General features: G+C 40.5%; 1 protein-coding gene across 3 annotated transcripts in view; it reads right to left on the minus strand.

Annotated features, from left to right (window-relative positions):
• Positions 1-11,699: 11,699 nt before the first annotated feature.
• The window catches only part of ube3a (ubiquitin protein ligase E3A), a 59,180-nt gene continuing 53,062 nt past the window's right edge, over positions 11,700-17,817 (minus strand). For all 3 annotated transcript variants that reach the window (XM_080197596.1, XM_080197597.1, XM_080197598.1), the window contains 2 exons: positions 14,046-14,189; positions 11,700-12,260 (listed from right to left, as the gene is read on the minus strand). In XM_080197596.1, the coding sequence (XP_080053722.1) occupies positions 12,140-12,260; positions 14,046-14,189 (265 nt within the window). In that variant the 3' untranslated portion in view covers positions 11,700-12,139. The remainder of the gene's footprint in view (positions 12,261-14,045; positions 14,190-17,817) is intronic.

Genomic DNA, 17,817 nt, shown 5'->3' on the forward strand with positions numbered 1-17,817 from the left:
AAATGAGTATTCCCAGTTGTTTTGGTTTCTGATATCCAGCATCCAGAGCATTTTGCTTTTATTAATCTGATTGAACAACTTTCACTTTCATGTAGATTTAAATACACACAATGAACTTTCATGAATGAACCTTTGATAAAAATACTGGTCTAACCTCAGCTGGAGTATTGTATGGGATCCTGGGCACCACACTTCAGCAACAAAGTGAAGAAATTGGAGAGAATGCAGATAAAATTAATGAAAATGGCTCTGGGGGTGACAAACTTCAGTCACATGGATATATTGGAAAAACTGGGTTGGTTTTCATGTAACAGAAACAACTGTAGTCACTATGTATTTGCCCATTCCCAGCTCCTGTACAGCACCACTGGGCTGGACTGAACTGAATAGAGGGAAATGGGCAGAAAGATCAAAACACAGAGGACACCAATTTAGGGTGAATGGCAAAAAAAACAAAACCACAAGGAAAAACAGTACCTATACACAGCAAGTACAACACTCTGCCTGGATGTGTGGTGAAAGATGATTCAATGGTTGCTTTAAAAATGGAAACATGTACTTAAAGAACATAAGAACGTTAGAAATAGGAGCAGGAGTAGGCCATCTAGCCCTTCGAGCCTGCCCCGCCATTCAATAAGATCATGGCTGATCTGTCGTGGCTCAGTTCCACCTTCCTGCCCTCTCCCCATAACCCTTAATCCCCTCTCTTATCAAAAACCCATCAACCTGCGTCTTAAAAATATTTAGCGAGGTAGCCTCCACCACTTCAATGGGCAGAGAATTCCAGAGATTCACCACCCTTTGAGTGAAGAAGTTCCTCCTCAACTCCGTTCTAAACCGCACCCCCCCCCCCCCCCCTTTATCTTGAGGCTGTGCCCCCTAGTCCTACTATCCTTTCTGAGCAGGAAGAGTCTCTCCACCTCTATCCTATCCATCCCATTCATCATCTTACACGTCTCAATGAGATCTCCCCTCATTCTTCTAAACTCTAACGAGTACAAGCCTAATTTATTCAGCCTCTCCTCATAGCTCAACCTCCTCAACTCCGGTATCAGCCTAGTAAACCTCCTCTGCACTCCCTCCAATGCCAAAATATCCTTGCGTAAGTACGGCGCCCAAAACTGCACACAGTACTCCAGCTGCGGCCTTACCAATGCCCTATACAGCCGCAGCAAGACCTCCCTACTTTTATATTCAATCCCCCTCGCTATGAAGGCCAGCATCCCATTCGCCTTCCTGACCACCCGCTGCACCTGTAGGCTGGGTTTTTGCAACTCATGCACAAGGACCCTGAGGTCCCTCTACACCGTCGCCTGCTGCAGTTTTTCGCCACGTAAGTAATAATCATTCCTACCAAAGTGGACCACCTCGCACTTGCCAACATTAAATTCCATTTGCCAGTTCCTGGCCAATTCGCCCAGCCTATCTAGATCCTTCTGTAGACTCTCCACACCCTCCGCACAATTTGCCGTTCCACCAATCTTGGTGTCATCAGCAAATTTCGACAACACACACTCGGTTCCCTCCTCCAGATCATCTATATAAATGGTAAATAGCTGAAGCCCCAGAATAAACCGAGAATAAGTCGGGCTACTGGGAAAGGGGGCAGGGATGGAACTAGCTGAGTTATGAGTGTACCTGGAAGCAGCTCAGAAAGAACACAAGGCTGGTCCTTGGCATCTGGGATTGCATCTGAGAAGGGCCATTTGGACTTCTTGCATTCAAAATGAGGTAAAGATGACCATTTTTTTGAAAGAAAAGGGAGTGGAGGATTATTGAGGGCAGACAGGGAAGTGGAGTTGAGACCACAACCAGATCAGTCACGAACTTATTGACTGGCAGAGCAGGCTGAAAGGCTGACCTACTCCTTGTTTCTACATAGGTATATGATAGTGAATAGGAGACAGGATGGTTCCTGCTGGAGGGGCAGTTAGAAAGTTAACACTGATCTGTGCTTGGAGCCAAGTGGTGTCTGGTGATTAAATCCCATCATACATTTGAGGGTCCTTCTTATTAACCAGCTCTCTGGCTTTAGGTTAAGTCTGGGGTGTTTGCATGTGCTCTGCCTTTGCCTCTATATAGCGGGCAGCAGAAACTCAACCTATGCATTTCACAGTAGCTGAGTTTGGAGTCTCATACACATATCCATAGAGATCAATGACCATCAGGTAGCTAGCTAAGGAAAAAGAATCACTGAGCAAAAGTGTGATCATGAAGCACTCTGTTCCCAAAATGACCTTACTCACCTTGCCAAGGGCAATCATCAATTTTTCAGATTCATGTTACAGCAGTATTATGATCCTACGGGGAGATAGTAAACTAAAATAATGAAATCTGACAAACCACCCTCCAAATTGTCAAGATTTCCCTTTTTGTAACTACTTTAACAATGCAAATTAAACATCAACATAGAAATAATACTTGATGAAAGGTGCATCTGTCATAACCATCCGCATAACTGCCGCTATGCATGGGTCCATGTGGAATGTTCTCTAACTCAGCCTCTGACATATGGGATCTTTCACTTCCCCATTCAGTCATGTTCACCTATAGGTGGTCCTGGACTTGGTCATCACTTGAACAGCAAATTCCTGCAGATCCTTCTCAGCTAGGTTTTTAAGTCTTGATAGTGCAGAGACTTCTTCATCCAACTCCTTAAAGTCCGGTCCGTTCTGGCAAAACTGAAGCATTGCTGTGGAATTGTCCAATTCACAATCTCTGCACTACCTTGGCTTCCGCTTTCTGCCTCTTTCAACTACACACACAGCTCCTATTCTCAACTATGCTGCAGTTTGTCTTTATTCTTTACAGCAGTAACTCATTTGTCAGTCTCTTTATGCTTTTTTGTGTGGCTCTACAAATATGGCACCCGCAACTCAACTTCCTTCCTGCTTCCAGATCAAGGGTCATCAGGTTACATTGATCGGTTTATCCAAGAAAATTACAATTGATCTACGTAGTAAAGGTTTTCAAATGTTCTTAAAAAATACTAGAGAATTCACAGACCTTTCACAGAAGTTAAAAATTTTCCTTATGGTATTACGTCCAGGTCCAGATTGCTTCATTGTGGCTATCCATTACCTTATCCAAATGGTCAGTTTTCACGAGAGAATAGATTGTGTTTGAGATGCTTTTATCCACACTTTATGCCTCAAGCTAAACACAAAGACTGGAATTCTATGACTGTTCACTGCCACCACTGCTGCCAGCAAAGTCAGAATTTGGTGCTCAGCCAAATTTCCGTTCACTGCAGTGGGACTGGAGAATCTTGTTGGCGTGAATGGCTGAAGAATCCCACCCAAAGTCTTTGATCGTCACTTGAGCAGGTATGACTGATAAGCTACCTCTGTTCCTAACCTTTCCTCCATCATCATGTTTATCAACAGATTATTCCAAATATTTATCACACTTCAATCAACTTAAATTTAGGTCTTGTTCTACTCTGAAGTTATATCTTTGGTTTATTTTACTACATTACTCAATATATTTCCAAACCTTACCATTTAAGTTCACATGGACAATCCTTCAGCTCAGATCATCTTCAATTCAGGTCCATATGTGAACGATATTTTATTGGTACATCACACACCAAGCAGGCTTACATTATCACTGCAATGAAGTTACTGTGAAAATCCGAGTCGCCACACTCCAGCATCTGTTCACGTACACTGTAGCCAAATGCACCTAACCAGCACATCTTTTGGATTGTGGGAGGAAATCCACGCAGACATGGAGACAGTGACCTAAGTTGGGAACTGAACTCAGGTCCCTGGCGCTGTGAGGCAGCAGTGTGAACCACTGTGCCCCTATGCTGACATCCCAAGGTTAAGGCAAATAAACTAGTTCCGGTTCATTGCAAATCTTCTTACATGATGTAATAAGAACCGCTGCTTAAGACTCCCATCACGCACCTGCAAGCCAGTTCTTTTAGAAAATAGTGCTCTCAAATGCAAGCTTCGAGGGAATGCTATGATAAATATGTGAAAAATGAATAGTGTTCCTAGTTACGTATGCCTGCACAACTTTCCTAGCTCTCGAGATAGGGATACTTGACAAGGTCAAAGTTGATAGGGCAGAAGCTCCAAGAAAGCATACCTTCCTATAGGTTAGTGCAGTTCCATCTCTCATTAACAATTTTTTTAAAAAAAACTTGAGGCAGCAACACCACCAGCTGTACTTCTTGCATAATCTGTAGGACGCTGTAAACATTAATGTAGAATGAAGGCATTTGGGACCCAAAGAACAAGTGGCCAATCCTCCCAGTACCATTGGAAACCACAAACAAGTAAAATCTTAAATCATCTGGTCCTGATCTTTTATAGGGCTCTCGCAAGTAGCTACTCTATACTAAAAAGGTATTTTATACAAGTTTGGACTGTCCTGTGCTGTGATCTCCATGGAGACTCTCATATCAAAACCCAAATTCGCTGAATGACCCCAATGAGAAAATCAACGGACAGGATTTCACAAAACTTAGTGAAACAATCAAATCCACAATTAAAACCAAAATCAACACAAGTTAAACAGGAATTAATAGGCAAGTGTCAGTTGATAAACTATGTATTACATTAAATTGTTGATACAGCAAAGGTGGATAGGTTTCTCAGGCAATCCATTCAGTATATGGCAATCTCAGCCTTAAAGTCCTTCAAAACTCTGCCTTCCTCATAACAGAATTCTAGCTCTTCCAGGATTTAGTCTGAATCCCTGCTGACAGTAACACACACAACCAGAAAGTAGCTGATGTCAAAACGTTGCCTGATTTCAAGAAGAAATTAGATATAGCTCTTGGGGCTAAAGGGATCAAGGGATATGGGGGGAGGGGAGGAGGTGGGCAGGATTAAAATATTAAATTTGATGATCCATCATGATCATAATGAATTGTGGAGCAGGCTTGAAAGGAAGAATGGCCTACTCCTATTTCTTGTTTCTATGTAATCAATCCAACTTCCAGGAGCGCTGCCTTCACTGATACAGCACACATCTTCAGGTCCTCTCCAGCTCTGCTTACAATGGTCTTCATGATGTAAATCAATTGTTATTTTCATGTAACAGAAACAACTGTAGTCACTATGTATTTGCCCATTCCCAGCTCCTGTACAGCACCACTGGAATCATCATTTTGAGTTTGGGATGCTTCATATCTGGTTACAAATAGTTTCAATTTCCTCAGTTTAGTTTCCCCAAAAAGCGGAAGGTTCAGTTTCCTTTTTCCGTTAGGGTGCGTCTCAAAAATGACATGCACTAAAACCACAGACTCAATCACACCTTCCTGAACATTTTTGGATCATGGAAGGAAGGAAACCACTGGAAACACAGAATCTTACAGTATTGGAGTCCATTTAACTCATTATGAACCAGCTCAGAGCTGATCAATTAGTCTCATTCCGTCTTTCACTATAACTTAAGCTCTGTAAATGTTATATGGCACAGGCCACTCCTTGGATACACTGAACAATTCATGGGATACAAAGAACAAAAAACAGTTGAGCACAGGACTGGCCCTTCGGCTCACCAAGCCCTAACTAAAAAAAAAACACCTCTTACTCAGACCGTATCACTTTATTCTCTCCCTATTCATGTACCCTTCCACATGGCTCTTAAATGTTGCTAATGTTCTTGTTTCCACCACCTTACCTGGCAGCGAGTTCCAGGCACCCACTGCTCTGCATGAAAAACATCCACCATGCATCTCCCTTAAACTTACCCCCTCTGTCACTTAGTAGTTTCCCTCTACTTTGAAAGGGAATCCACTTTAAGATAAAGGTGCATTACCTGTTAAACTGGGCTTTTCATATTCAGTCGGTACTGCTTGTACGCCCAGATGTACTTGAAGTCCCCAAACTGATATCCACCCACTAATTAAATCACTCTACACCAGCAACAATATCTTTTCTGCTATTTTAGTAGAAACCCCAAAATCAACCAATAGAATGGAATGGGAAAGGGCTATTTGCCCCAGCTCACCTGCTTCTTCTATACACTAGCTGCCACATCATGGAATTCATGCCAAAAAAATCACCTCAAAAGTCCTGCAACATTTCTGCCCAGCAACAGATGGTCAGATCTTCATGAAACATTTTTACACTTACATCTTAAGAACATAAGAAATAGGAGCAGGAGTAGGCCATCTAGCCCTTCGAGCCTGCCCCGCCATTCAATAAGATCATGGCTGATCTGTCGTGGCTCAGTTCCACATTCCCGCCCTCTCCCCATAACCCTTAATCCCCTCTTATCAAAAACCCATCTTCATGATTCACACCCAAGAAGCTTTTTTTTGTAGCTCATATCCATGGTCACAAAGACAGAGGAACTGATCATCCCTACATCACTTCCCTCTAGAAGGACAAAGGCATGGGAACACCATCACCACCTGCATGTTCCCCTCCAAGCCACTCAATATCCCGACTTAGGAGTATATCATCGTTCCTTCACAGCTGCTGGGTCAAGATCCTGAAATTCTCTCACTAACGGCATTGTGGGTCAACCCACAGCATGTGGGCTGCAGCGATTCAAGGCAGCACTACCTTCTCAAGAGCAACGAGGGATGGGCAATAACTGCCAGCGATGTCCATGTCCCACGAATGAATAAAAAACTGCACATTCCTAACCAATATACAACTTTATAAATTAATAACTTTTTGCCAAGTTGATCAACCTGTTTGTAAACACTTGAGGTAATGAATAACTTGCATGGAGGTAACTAACAGCTCAAATTAAGCAACATTGAAATATGGAAACTTACAGCACAACAGGCCACTTAGCACCATTCCTTTGAAGAAAGAGCCATACTAACATCACTTTCTAGTTTTTGGCCCTGCTTACCGCTATATTATTTCAAGGCAATAAAAGTCAACCAAGATGTTAGAACAGCCCAAATTACCATTCTCGCTTAGATTTAAAATGCTTATAATTGACTGATGTAGTAAAGCCCACATCTCATATCTGCATGAGTTTCCTCCGGATGCTCCAGTTTCCTCACTAAAAAAATGCCCCTTAGTATCCTGAAATGCGTAGGTTGGAGGGATTAGTGGGCAAATATGGAGGGATAACAGGATAGGGCCTGGATTGGACTGTGGTTGGTGCAGACTCAATGGGCCAAATGGCCTCTTCCTGCACTGTAGGGTTTCTATGATTCTATAGTGCAGTGGCTGAGTCAGTCAATTTGATTAAAGGCATTTCTTGAACCCTGATAAAATCTATTTATACCATAAAGTGCTCCCATATTAACATCACTGTCTTCCAAATGGTTAGAGCTACTACTGTCTTAATCCAGGTAGAAAATTAGTAATTCTTCAAACTCAAAAGATGACTGGTGAAAATTTAAATTGCCTAACTAAAGGAAGGGCCCTTTGCAATTCAAGGAACTTCCAATTAGTCACTCTCAAAATACTCCTTGTAGTAGTCTACACTTTAGTATCAAAACATAACTCCTATTGGTACTACTCCTGCTCCACCACATTTCTGTATTTATGGCAATATAGAAATTCCTGACTATGAAAATAGGACATCAAATATATCTGACGCCTTACCTCAACTGTGGTATTGTCTTTCTCCTCTTCATGCAAACTCAAGTCAAGAAGCACACTATTGCATTCTATTAGCAGAGAAAAAACAGAAGTGGAGCTAAGGGTTGCCCCATACTCTACCTGAAAGAGAAACCCCTCTAAAGAAAAGATCAGGGAAGGTTGACTGATATACAGGAAAGCCCCACTATTCTATGGAATGCCAAAGCAGCTCTACTTTCCCCAGGGGCTGCTGCCAGGATCATTATTCTAAGAAGTATCCGCACTTGGAACAGTTCCAAGGCCAGAAGCAAGTAGGTGAGGAAAGTTAGCCGCACATTAGAACCAACTTTCACAGTCTGAGGATGAGACAGCAAAGGAATTCTTTCAGAAATGGACAGTGAGGGGTCCACCTCTTCCGCATTCAAAACTAACTTATGTTGGACATCGGACACAATGTTAATAGCACTGTAGTGTAAGTTCACCATTTTGGCTGATCCAGATTAAACAATCACTGCAAGTGATCATTGTAGCATCTTGTGTCAATGAGGCAAATTGCCTGCTTAGGCCTTTGGTCAAATAAACTAATGGAGTATTTGATGAACTCAAGTGTACATGGCTGTATTGATGGATCCATTCAAGACACTCTTCGAACACTTTCTGACTTAATTATCTGCCGTGGATGTAGGAAAGCTTGGACTGAATACATCAGGCAGCGCTGAAACGAGCTACTCCAGTTAATAAATTATGAATCTTTGATAGCAAAAACAAATGAAAACTATGCACACCAGCCACTGGTCAAAAGGCAAAGATCACATGTCAAGATATTCAAGACAGAGTTAGACAGGTTTTGGGCAAAGTCAAGGGTTATGGGGAGCAGACAGGAAAATGCAGCTGATGCCACAACCAGATCAATCATCTTATTAATGGATTAATTATACAAGTACTCAAGTTACTTAAGACAAAGTCAAGAAAAATCAAGAAATTTTTTAAAATAAAAATAATGTTTTCATTATCTCCATGACACAAATATTTGAATTGCTTACATTAGAATACTGGTTAATGGGGACAATGGTTAGGAACAAAAGCTAGCTTTTGTTGCAACAAAATCTAGAAAGCCCAAATATTTATAATGTGTGTGTACATTAAACCACTGCTGTAAATACTGAATAATCACATTTAGTAAACCCTACATAATTAGTACATATAATCTCATTAACTTGATTTGTGACCTTAAAATTATATTTCAGTGCCAGCTCTTTTTTTCTCTTAATGAGTCCAGTTTTGTCTTAATGTGTATCTGATGTAGCAAAGAGTACAAGATTCTGAGGTGCATAGCCATTTCCAACTCCCCAAGGTCTGTCTACTATCTAGAAGTCAGAAGTCAGGAGTACGACAGAATACTCTTCACGTGCATAAAGGAGTACAGTTCTAACAACACTCAAGAATCTTGATACCCTGCATGATTGGCACCCCTTAAATAGTCACTCCTAACACCACTTGCACAGTGGCAGTAGTTGCTGCGCAATCTATAAGACACATTGCAGCGACTTGCAAAGGCTCCCCTGGTAGCAGCTTCTAAACTCCCAACCTCGTAGTACAAAGGCAGCAGATGAATGGGAACACCACCACTTTCAAGCAAGTTTCCCCTCAAGGTACATGACTCGCAACTACATCATTCCTTAATTGTCTCTGGGTCAAATTTCTGGAAGTCTCTACCAACACCACGTGGGCTGTAGCAAATCAAGGCAGTGCTTCACCACAAGGGCAAACAGCAATGGGCAAATGCCAGCTTTGATAATGGCTCACTCATCCCATGAATGAATTTAAAAATCCTTACATATTTAAAGCATCTATGCCAAAACCTGCATGCATGTTTCTATCAGCCAATTTATTCTGATTTTATTCATTTATTAGAAGTATTAAGAGAAAATGAAAACATATCTTAAACCTTGTAAGAACCAAAATTTGAGCTCAGGTTAAATATATTTTAGTAGCTTCATTTTATTTTCAGCTTTTGCTAATTTGAACATTGCTATGTTTGTGTTTTCTGTTTGCAGTGTACTCTGGCATTAGGTACTCCAAGAAAATGACACATGGCAGACTCAATAATCTGATACACAAACCTAAAATCTTTAATGTTATAGTAACTGATTCTCCAGCCTGATAGATTAGTGGAACCTGGAGGGAGTAGGTTGGCCTCTAATGATTGGGAACAGACAAACTGTGTGGGAATGCTGAACTACCTTAAAATCGGTATCAATCTGGTTAAAGAGTGAATCCAAAAATTATTCCAGAAAAAGTCTGCAAGAATACAGAAATCAGATGTATAATCAATTGAGTCATTTGAAAGGGAAGTACTTACATGGCAAGTGAAGACAAAGAATAATTAAAGGGGAATAGAACTGGAATTAAAACGATAGAACTGCCATGACTAACAAGTTGGTTATCAGATGCAATGGACCTGATGAAGTATTCAGTTTGTTGTGATTTCCTGATACATAAAAAATTGAGTTATTAAAAAGTACCAGAGATTTGGTTAACCAACAGAAACATGCTGTTTGCATAGTTCATTTTACATACATTGCTTGAAGCTTCCTTATATCATGTGGAGCATATTTTTAAAATTGTAGATTGCATAAAATGAACAGACTGGACCAATTTAAAGTTCTATCAATTTTGGTGCCCTTAGCTCTCATGCAACTGTTTAGTAGACTGCTTTGAGTTTAATCATGTATGAAAGCAAGAAATCAACCTTTCTAGAAGTTAAGAACAGATAAATAAAAAATGCAGTACTTATATAGTCCAGTACCTGGCCTACATTAAGGACTGTTCGCAAGAATAATCCATTAAATATCTCAATAAGAAACACATCGGACAGCAAAGTGGTGGTACATAAAGCCATTTTAAGATTTTACTAATGCAGTAAGTTACCATATGACTGAACATCACTGAAACCTAGATTTCAAATGTAGCCAAAGCAGAGTGAAAAAATCCACCTCTCATCAGCATCTCCAAAGAGACTCAAGAATCTAAAACAACTCCAGAGATCTATTTATTTATTTATTTCTAACATGGGAGGAAAAAAAAATTGGGTGGGGGAGGGAGGAAGATGAGGAACAAACAAATTTACCACAGGGCATGATGATTCCTTCAGTATGAAAGAGCCATTCAAGTGGTAAAGGGGATTGTACTTCTGTAAATGCTTTGCTGGAAAATTAACTTGTTCAAATTCTTAATCCATTTTCAAACCACGATTTGTTTGCAAGCATCAATGCTGCAAAACACTTTTAATTTCATGTTTTACATATTAAAAAAAGTCTTCAATAAAATATTCCAAAGTCTAGTTAATTTCAGTCATTACCATTGTGCCAGGAAACAGTAAAGAAATGGTTTTAGTCTGTTTTATTTGATATCATTCATGTTAACATCCTTTGTTCATTTGTCAATGAGTAAAAATTGTTTAAATAGTGCTGCCAACCTTACTGCACCAGCACCCACACACTCTGCGATATCATATACTACTTCAGATGCAACAAGCCTTTTCTCCATTAGAACTAATGTAAGGCCTAAAGGATTAAATGCAATACTGTTCCTGAAGAATAAATTGTTTAGGTACAGCAGATAAAAGGACAAGAACAAAATAAAAAGGAGGGGTGGAAAAAAGCTCAGAAAATTCCCTACGTTTGTCGGGAGAAGAGTCAAAAGATGAAACTTCGATTCCAATACTTGCAAGGACGCTGTCACATGCTAATTCCACTTACGATTCTGCAAGGAAGTTGGATAGCGTTTCTACCATTGTGTGTGGGTTTGTTGTGCGAAAACATCAAACAAGAGAGGTGGACTTTTTAAAAAAAAAAGCTGTCAGTTGAACCCAGTGGGTCAGCATTCCAGTGCAAGAGTCGAAAGGTTAGACAGAAAATATAATATTTCCAGACTTGTGAGAGCTATCAACAGTTAAGTTTTTCTTTTTATTTTTTTTTCTAAAACCTTCCAAGAATCGTTGTGCTGTTAACTAAAGCAAGAGCTCAAGAACGCCGTTAACATTCCAGGTTCTCCCTTCCACTCTTAATAGATCTAATCAGTAAAATTTTGCTCGCTGGGACTAGAACAGCAGTACTTGCACCAAACCACTCCAAAATTTAAGCTCCAAAGCAAGGCTGGGGCTGTGGGGAGGAAGGGGAAGGGGGGCGGGGGGGGGGGGGGGGGGGATTTAAAAAAATAAACAGCGCATCCAAAACCAAGTGGACACAAGGAAATAATGGTATATATTTTAAAAATACATTGATGACGTTATCCGGGAGAATTTGATTTCAATTTATAAATTCAAAAAGGGCTCAATTCAGTAATGTAACAAACATATGATTGAGTAATTTTTTTCTTGAACTTTAAAATAAATATTCAGAAAAAGTTTACTATACATACAAGCAAATGATATGAAAGTCACACTAACCAAAAAAATTTGTTCGTACAAGTTGCTGAAATCTGCTGTTCCAGCCCACTGTCCCCTGGAGGGGAGGCACAGACATGGGTGACTATTGTAGCTGACTATCATATGGCCTTTTTAAAAAAAAAACAGGGGCACCGACACCCATAATTTTACTTTTTTATCACACGCTTTACATTCATATCTTTTACAGCATGCCAAATCCTTTGGCATAGGTAATGGCCTTTAGTAGTCTCTCACTGAGCTTTTCCTTGCTGCAATACTCAGGAAGCAGGAGGACATTAAAACATGTGTGAGATGTTGGCAACCTGGAAGAAAACAAAATACATTAGGTTCTTTATAGCAGCGATGGGGAAATACAGAACAAGCCAGGGATTATTCATTGCAGTCTGCACTGCAAACACAGCTTATTTATAATTCTGGGAATTAATCTGAAGACCAAGGTGGATTGGAGAAATAAATATTTGAGGTTACCACCAGCAAAAAGGACTTGTGGCACAGTAGGTAGTGTCCCTGCCTCTGAGCTAAGTTCGAGTCCCACCTCAGGACTTGATGGACAAGGAAGGTGCATTTATGATGCGGCCAACAGATTGAATGTCAACCTGCAAAATCCTTCCAAACACTCCAATGGCAGGAGGTAAAAGCAGCAGATGAAGATACTCCTGGTCAGCCACCGTTGATGATAAGTGGCATCCCTCAAGCTATAATCCTCTGGCAACAGACTAGTGGCCTGTTCCAGGGAAAGGCCAGCTATGAAACAGAGGAAAGTCTGCCTTGTGCACCAAGCGCAGGAACAAAAACAACCACCAAAAGCCTGCCAATAATGGTCACTGATCATATTCGAATCAATTCAATGGAATGCAATGGTTTCAAGCAGGAATTTTAACTCTAAGTAAAACTGATTTATTTTACCTCCTTAATCATAACAAATACTGGTTAGACCACATTCAAGAGGCATTTGAATGGGTATATGAATTGGGAAAGAATAGAGGGATGCAGACCAAGTAAGGGCAGATTTTTTTTAAGTTTAGTTAGGGCATCATGATCAGTACAGGCTTGATGGGCCAAAGGGCCCCTTTCTGTGCTGTACTTTCCTTTGTATTTAAAATACCTGTTGACTTTTAGTTTAGGAAGATCAGATTATACTGAGACAATTTACTATGATAAAAAATAGACATTGTTGAAAACTGTAGAAACAGGGGCTCTATTTAAATAAGAGCTCAAAAGTAAGGCAAGTCAGGAAAAAACTCTCGTTATTGGACATAATTTGGCAACGAGAAGATATACATTTATTGTCAGTCAAAAGATGGAAGATGCAGGAATTGTTTTTAATGCATATGGCTATCATGGAATGTCCTAGAAGAAATCACAACGCAAAACAATTATTTGAAGATTTAAGATCTTAGAAGGGTTGCAAGAATGGAGTAAATGGTTCTTCCGAGAGTCAGCACAGATATGAGAAGCAGAACAGATTTCCCATGCTGTAAAACTCTACAATTTGAGAATGAACTCAATTTCATCACCTTCATGGCTCAATACCACTCCAGCGGTTGAGTTTACATGGTTAAGCCACCTTTACAGGAGACCTTCTTTATACACTTTTTACATAGCAGGATGCAATGTGTACGTAGTGACCAACTGAATGCATTTAATGCAGACACTTGCACTGCCTCACCAGAAGTGTTTTAACTGCTTTAATTGAACAGAAGGTGTCAGAACACCTATGCTAAATGCTCATCAGCTGTCAACACAAAGCATAATCCATTGTTGGTCAATGCTGTGATCGATCAAGGCAGGAGGTCTGCAAGGATGATTATGGAATACCAATACACTGTAGCTAGGTGGTATTTATAATGTGTTTGAGATGTGGGGTTCGTTAGCTCAGTTGGCTAGATGGCTGGAGTGTAGTGTGAATGACGCCAACATCATGGGTTCAATCTCTATAACGGCTGTGGTGGCTCACTGTGTCTGCCTCCTTGGTTCATGTTTGATGCTCCTCAAGCTTTATATCCAATTATATCTCCGTGATGGAGAGAGACAGACATGCTGTGGTCATTTGTGGACTATGGCTAATTAGCTAGCAGACAAATTACCTGTCAGAATCTGGTCCGTTCTTTGCTATAATCATCTTGAGTTTTCCAAGGCCACCAACCGGTGCTCGATCTGTGCCTGTTGTAAACTGCAGGAAGAGTCGTTTCTGCTCCTCTGTAAATGCGTGGACAATCTCCCAGAACTCCCTGATAAAATATCATTTGTTAACTCCTTTATGAATTAATATCTCTATATTTGGCAAAATGTAAACAAGCAACTCAATATTTTGAGGAATTCAAGCAATATATGTTTTGTGAATTTTTTTTATAGTAATGAATGTGAAAATTACCTTGTGAAACAATGAGGCCTGTAAATCCATAATCTCCTCTAATTCTTAATTAAAGCATTAATACAATTAACTGGAGGGAGTGAAGGGGGTATAATGTACAAATTTGTGACACAGCATGACAGCTTTCCATTTAACCTCCTTTTCGGTGTAGGTATTGCATGTTCACCATTCTTCTTTTTTAACTCAAAGATTATCTCATTTGGAAATGAAAACGGGGGCAGGGCGGGTTAGGGATGACAACTGATCATTTGCTTTTAGCTCCTAAAGTTCAAGCATCAGGATCCACAAAATTAATTCTCTTGCTGAATGGCCATTTGCCGAGAAATGGATGCTTTATTGAACTCAGAAGTTGGTGAAGTCGCTTTCTTTCTGTTAAAATATAAATTTCATCACTGACTTCACCCAACCCCAAATTATCACAGCATGAAAATCAGTTTTCTATTATAGAAAAGTACATCACAGAAGGAGATCATTCACATCTACAACAGCCCACTCAAAGATTAATGTAGCTAGTGTCACTCACCCATTCTTTCCCCATATCTCTGCAATTTTTCTCCAAGTATATATCAAATTCTCTTTTGAAGGTATGAGGAATGGACCAACAAGGCAGATTAATAAAGTGAGGTTTATTTGGAAAAAGCTATATACATAGCACACCAATGTGTAAGCTTGCAAATTCAATGAATCCTGACTCCATGTCAAACAATTGCCTCTCCGCGATTGGTTTGATGGGTCATGTAACCCCGTCTCCCAAAGGGGCACGAGACCACATCCCTCCCCTTCCAATTTCTTAATGTTTTACAATAACAATGAAACTACTTACAATATTGCACAGCAAAGGGGCGGGGGGAACTAAGGCTCTCAATAAGTAAATCCATCTTGAGATTTTCTAATTCATTGAGAGCGTCGCAATTCCTTAACAATTACATCTGCATTTTCATCTGAAACTACAGCAGGAAAGCCTCCAGTTTGCACAGGTGCTCAACAACCAATTACCCCTGCAATTCCCACTGGAATGTTACTCTGTCCCTCCTCAGGGTTACTGGATTTGGTTCCACTTATAATTGCTGGAGCCACACTAACAGGTGTAGCAGGGAAGAAAGCTCAATTGGCACTGTGTATGGTTCTCTTCTCAGCTGTTCCATATGTTACTTCATTTTCTTCCCTTGTATGTCAACTATGTACAATGCTGCACCTGTCGTAATCACAATCATCCTAGGGACCCAATTCGGACCAGTATTGAAATTTTTCTTATGCAAACTAAATAGTTTACTTGGAAAGCTCTCAATCTTGGAGGAGTCATGATATCTCTTCTGTGCAACTTGTTTTGCGTCTACTCTCCCCGCCAGATTTGGAAATATTAGATGGAGTCTTGTCTGAAAATGTCTTGTCTGAAGAGCAATTCAGCAGAGATAACTCCTGTTGTGACATGAGTAATTCCGTACATTAGGAAAAAACAGGCTATTCAAAATTGCAATGGCTCAGTGGACTGTTTCTTCATGGCAGATTTAAATTTCTGAATGGCTTTTTCAGTGAATTCCATTTTGAGGCCAGGTAGTGGGGACTGATCTGACATACCGAAACCCACGGGTTTGGCTGAAGCGGTGAAACTTCTCATTCGTAAATGCTGTTTCATTGTCAGAGAACAGCACTTCAGGCAGCCCATGTGTGGGGAATGTCTGCTGTAGTTTTATCAATCGTGGCTAAGGATGTTGTGGTTTTCCTCTTATGAATGTCAATAATGGGGAGAAACATGCTGCCCATGAATGGACCTGCAAAATCAGCATGGAGTTGTACCCATGCCAACCTGACCATTCTCATGGGTGCAGAGAAGCTCAGGGTGGTATACTTGGCTGTACGTGACACTGGTTGCCATGTCTAACAAGATCTTTGATGTCTTTATTGATCCTAGGTCACGACATGTAACTTTGGGCTAACATTTTCATCATATCAGATGTGTATAGGGCAACTCTTGTAATTGCGTTTTGTGCAGGACAGCTTCTCAGTTGTACTTCATCTTCACATCTCAGCTTATCCTTTTGGATTTGCAAAGGTTGAAATGGTTCGATTTGTCATGATGCCAATTGTGAAGGACCATCCATTTGACTCTTGACAAAACGGGGTCCTTTTGGATCCACAAAAGGATATCTCCACAGCAGGTAATATGTCCAGAAAGTTAAGAGCAAGCATAATTTCTCAGGGCACTGGTGACGATGGAATACTCTGTGGCAAAGGAAGGCAGCTTAAAACATCCACATAGGCAATGCGGGTGCCTGGCTGAATTATACTCAATTTGCCAGGAGGATCCAATGTTGAACCCTCATTGAAGCGATCGGGGGGAGGGGTGGCTTTGTCCTCTCTGAACAACTCAAAGTGGTTTATAGTTGGTAATTATTGTAAAGTGTTGTCCATAGATGTGCTGATGAAACTTTATTTTTAACCCCAAAAATAGCCAGATCACTCTTTCAATCTGGGAATAGATCCTCTGTTCTTGAAGCGAGAGCAATAGATCTCTCTACAACATCAAGTCTGTGGGACAATACTGCTCCTATTAAACAGGGCATAGTGTCACAAGTCAGCACTACTTCTTTTGCAGGATGAAAATGGACCAGCAGTTTTTAAGACAGCAGCAAAGTCTTTTTAACTCACTCAAATGCTTCTGTTTGATGTTCATTCCAATGCCACTTTGGCACCTTCTGAGAAGCACATGCAAAGGTGTTACCAACTTGGACAGATTGGGGATAAATCACCCATAATAATTCATCCCCAAGAATGATTCAAGTCCTGTTATACTTCTGGGGGCTGGTGCTCTCTGGATTATCTTAAACTTCAAAGGATGTAGCCCTTGAGCGTTGAACTCAAATCCCAATCCTAAATATGTTATTGAGTGTTTGGGAGGAGCATTTCTCTCTTAAGCCTTACCTCTGCTTCTTTCAATCCTTTCAATATTTCCTCCAAATAACTGCGCCCCATTCCCCCACAAGGAGCACATCACCACAGAAGGCTAATATTGAATCTGTAATCATCACCATCAGTTAATGCATTACAAATCCCAACAATTCACTGCATATTATGTTACTTGCAGTTTTCATATCAATTCTTTTAAATCTACCTCTTCCGATTGCCAACCCTTCAGCCACTATCTTTCTACTTCTCCTTTAACTTCCTTCCCAAGCTTTGTATACTCTAATCTCTTCTTACTTCAATTCCGACTTGGGCCAAAAACTCTAGGTCTTTTCCCCAGAATGTTCTGTACACTGTGAAATGCCCCTTTCTGTAGCATTAGTGAGGCATCAGAGGTATCATGTTGATGGCAGTAGTACTGCCCCCATCTTCCACCATCCATTTAATCTGGTGTTAGGTCCAATGGCTATTTCTTCAAGGTGTCACCAATGGCATTCAACACTGAACATTGATTTATGTGCTTTCTTCACTGCTTACCACTTCCTTTCCTGAATGGCTGCCCACATATATTAAAAACTCTC

This window comes from Carcharhinus amblyrhynchos, chromosome 10 (assembly GCF_965287045.1).
Source record: "Carcharhinus amblyrhynchos chromosome 10, sCarAmb.v2.hapA, whole genome shotgun sequence".
Taxonomy (NCBI): domain Eukaryota; kingdom Metazoa; phylum Chordata; class Chondrichthyes; order Carcharhiniformes; family Carcharhinidae; genus Carcharhinus; species Carcharhinus amblyrhynchos.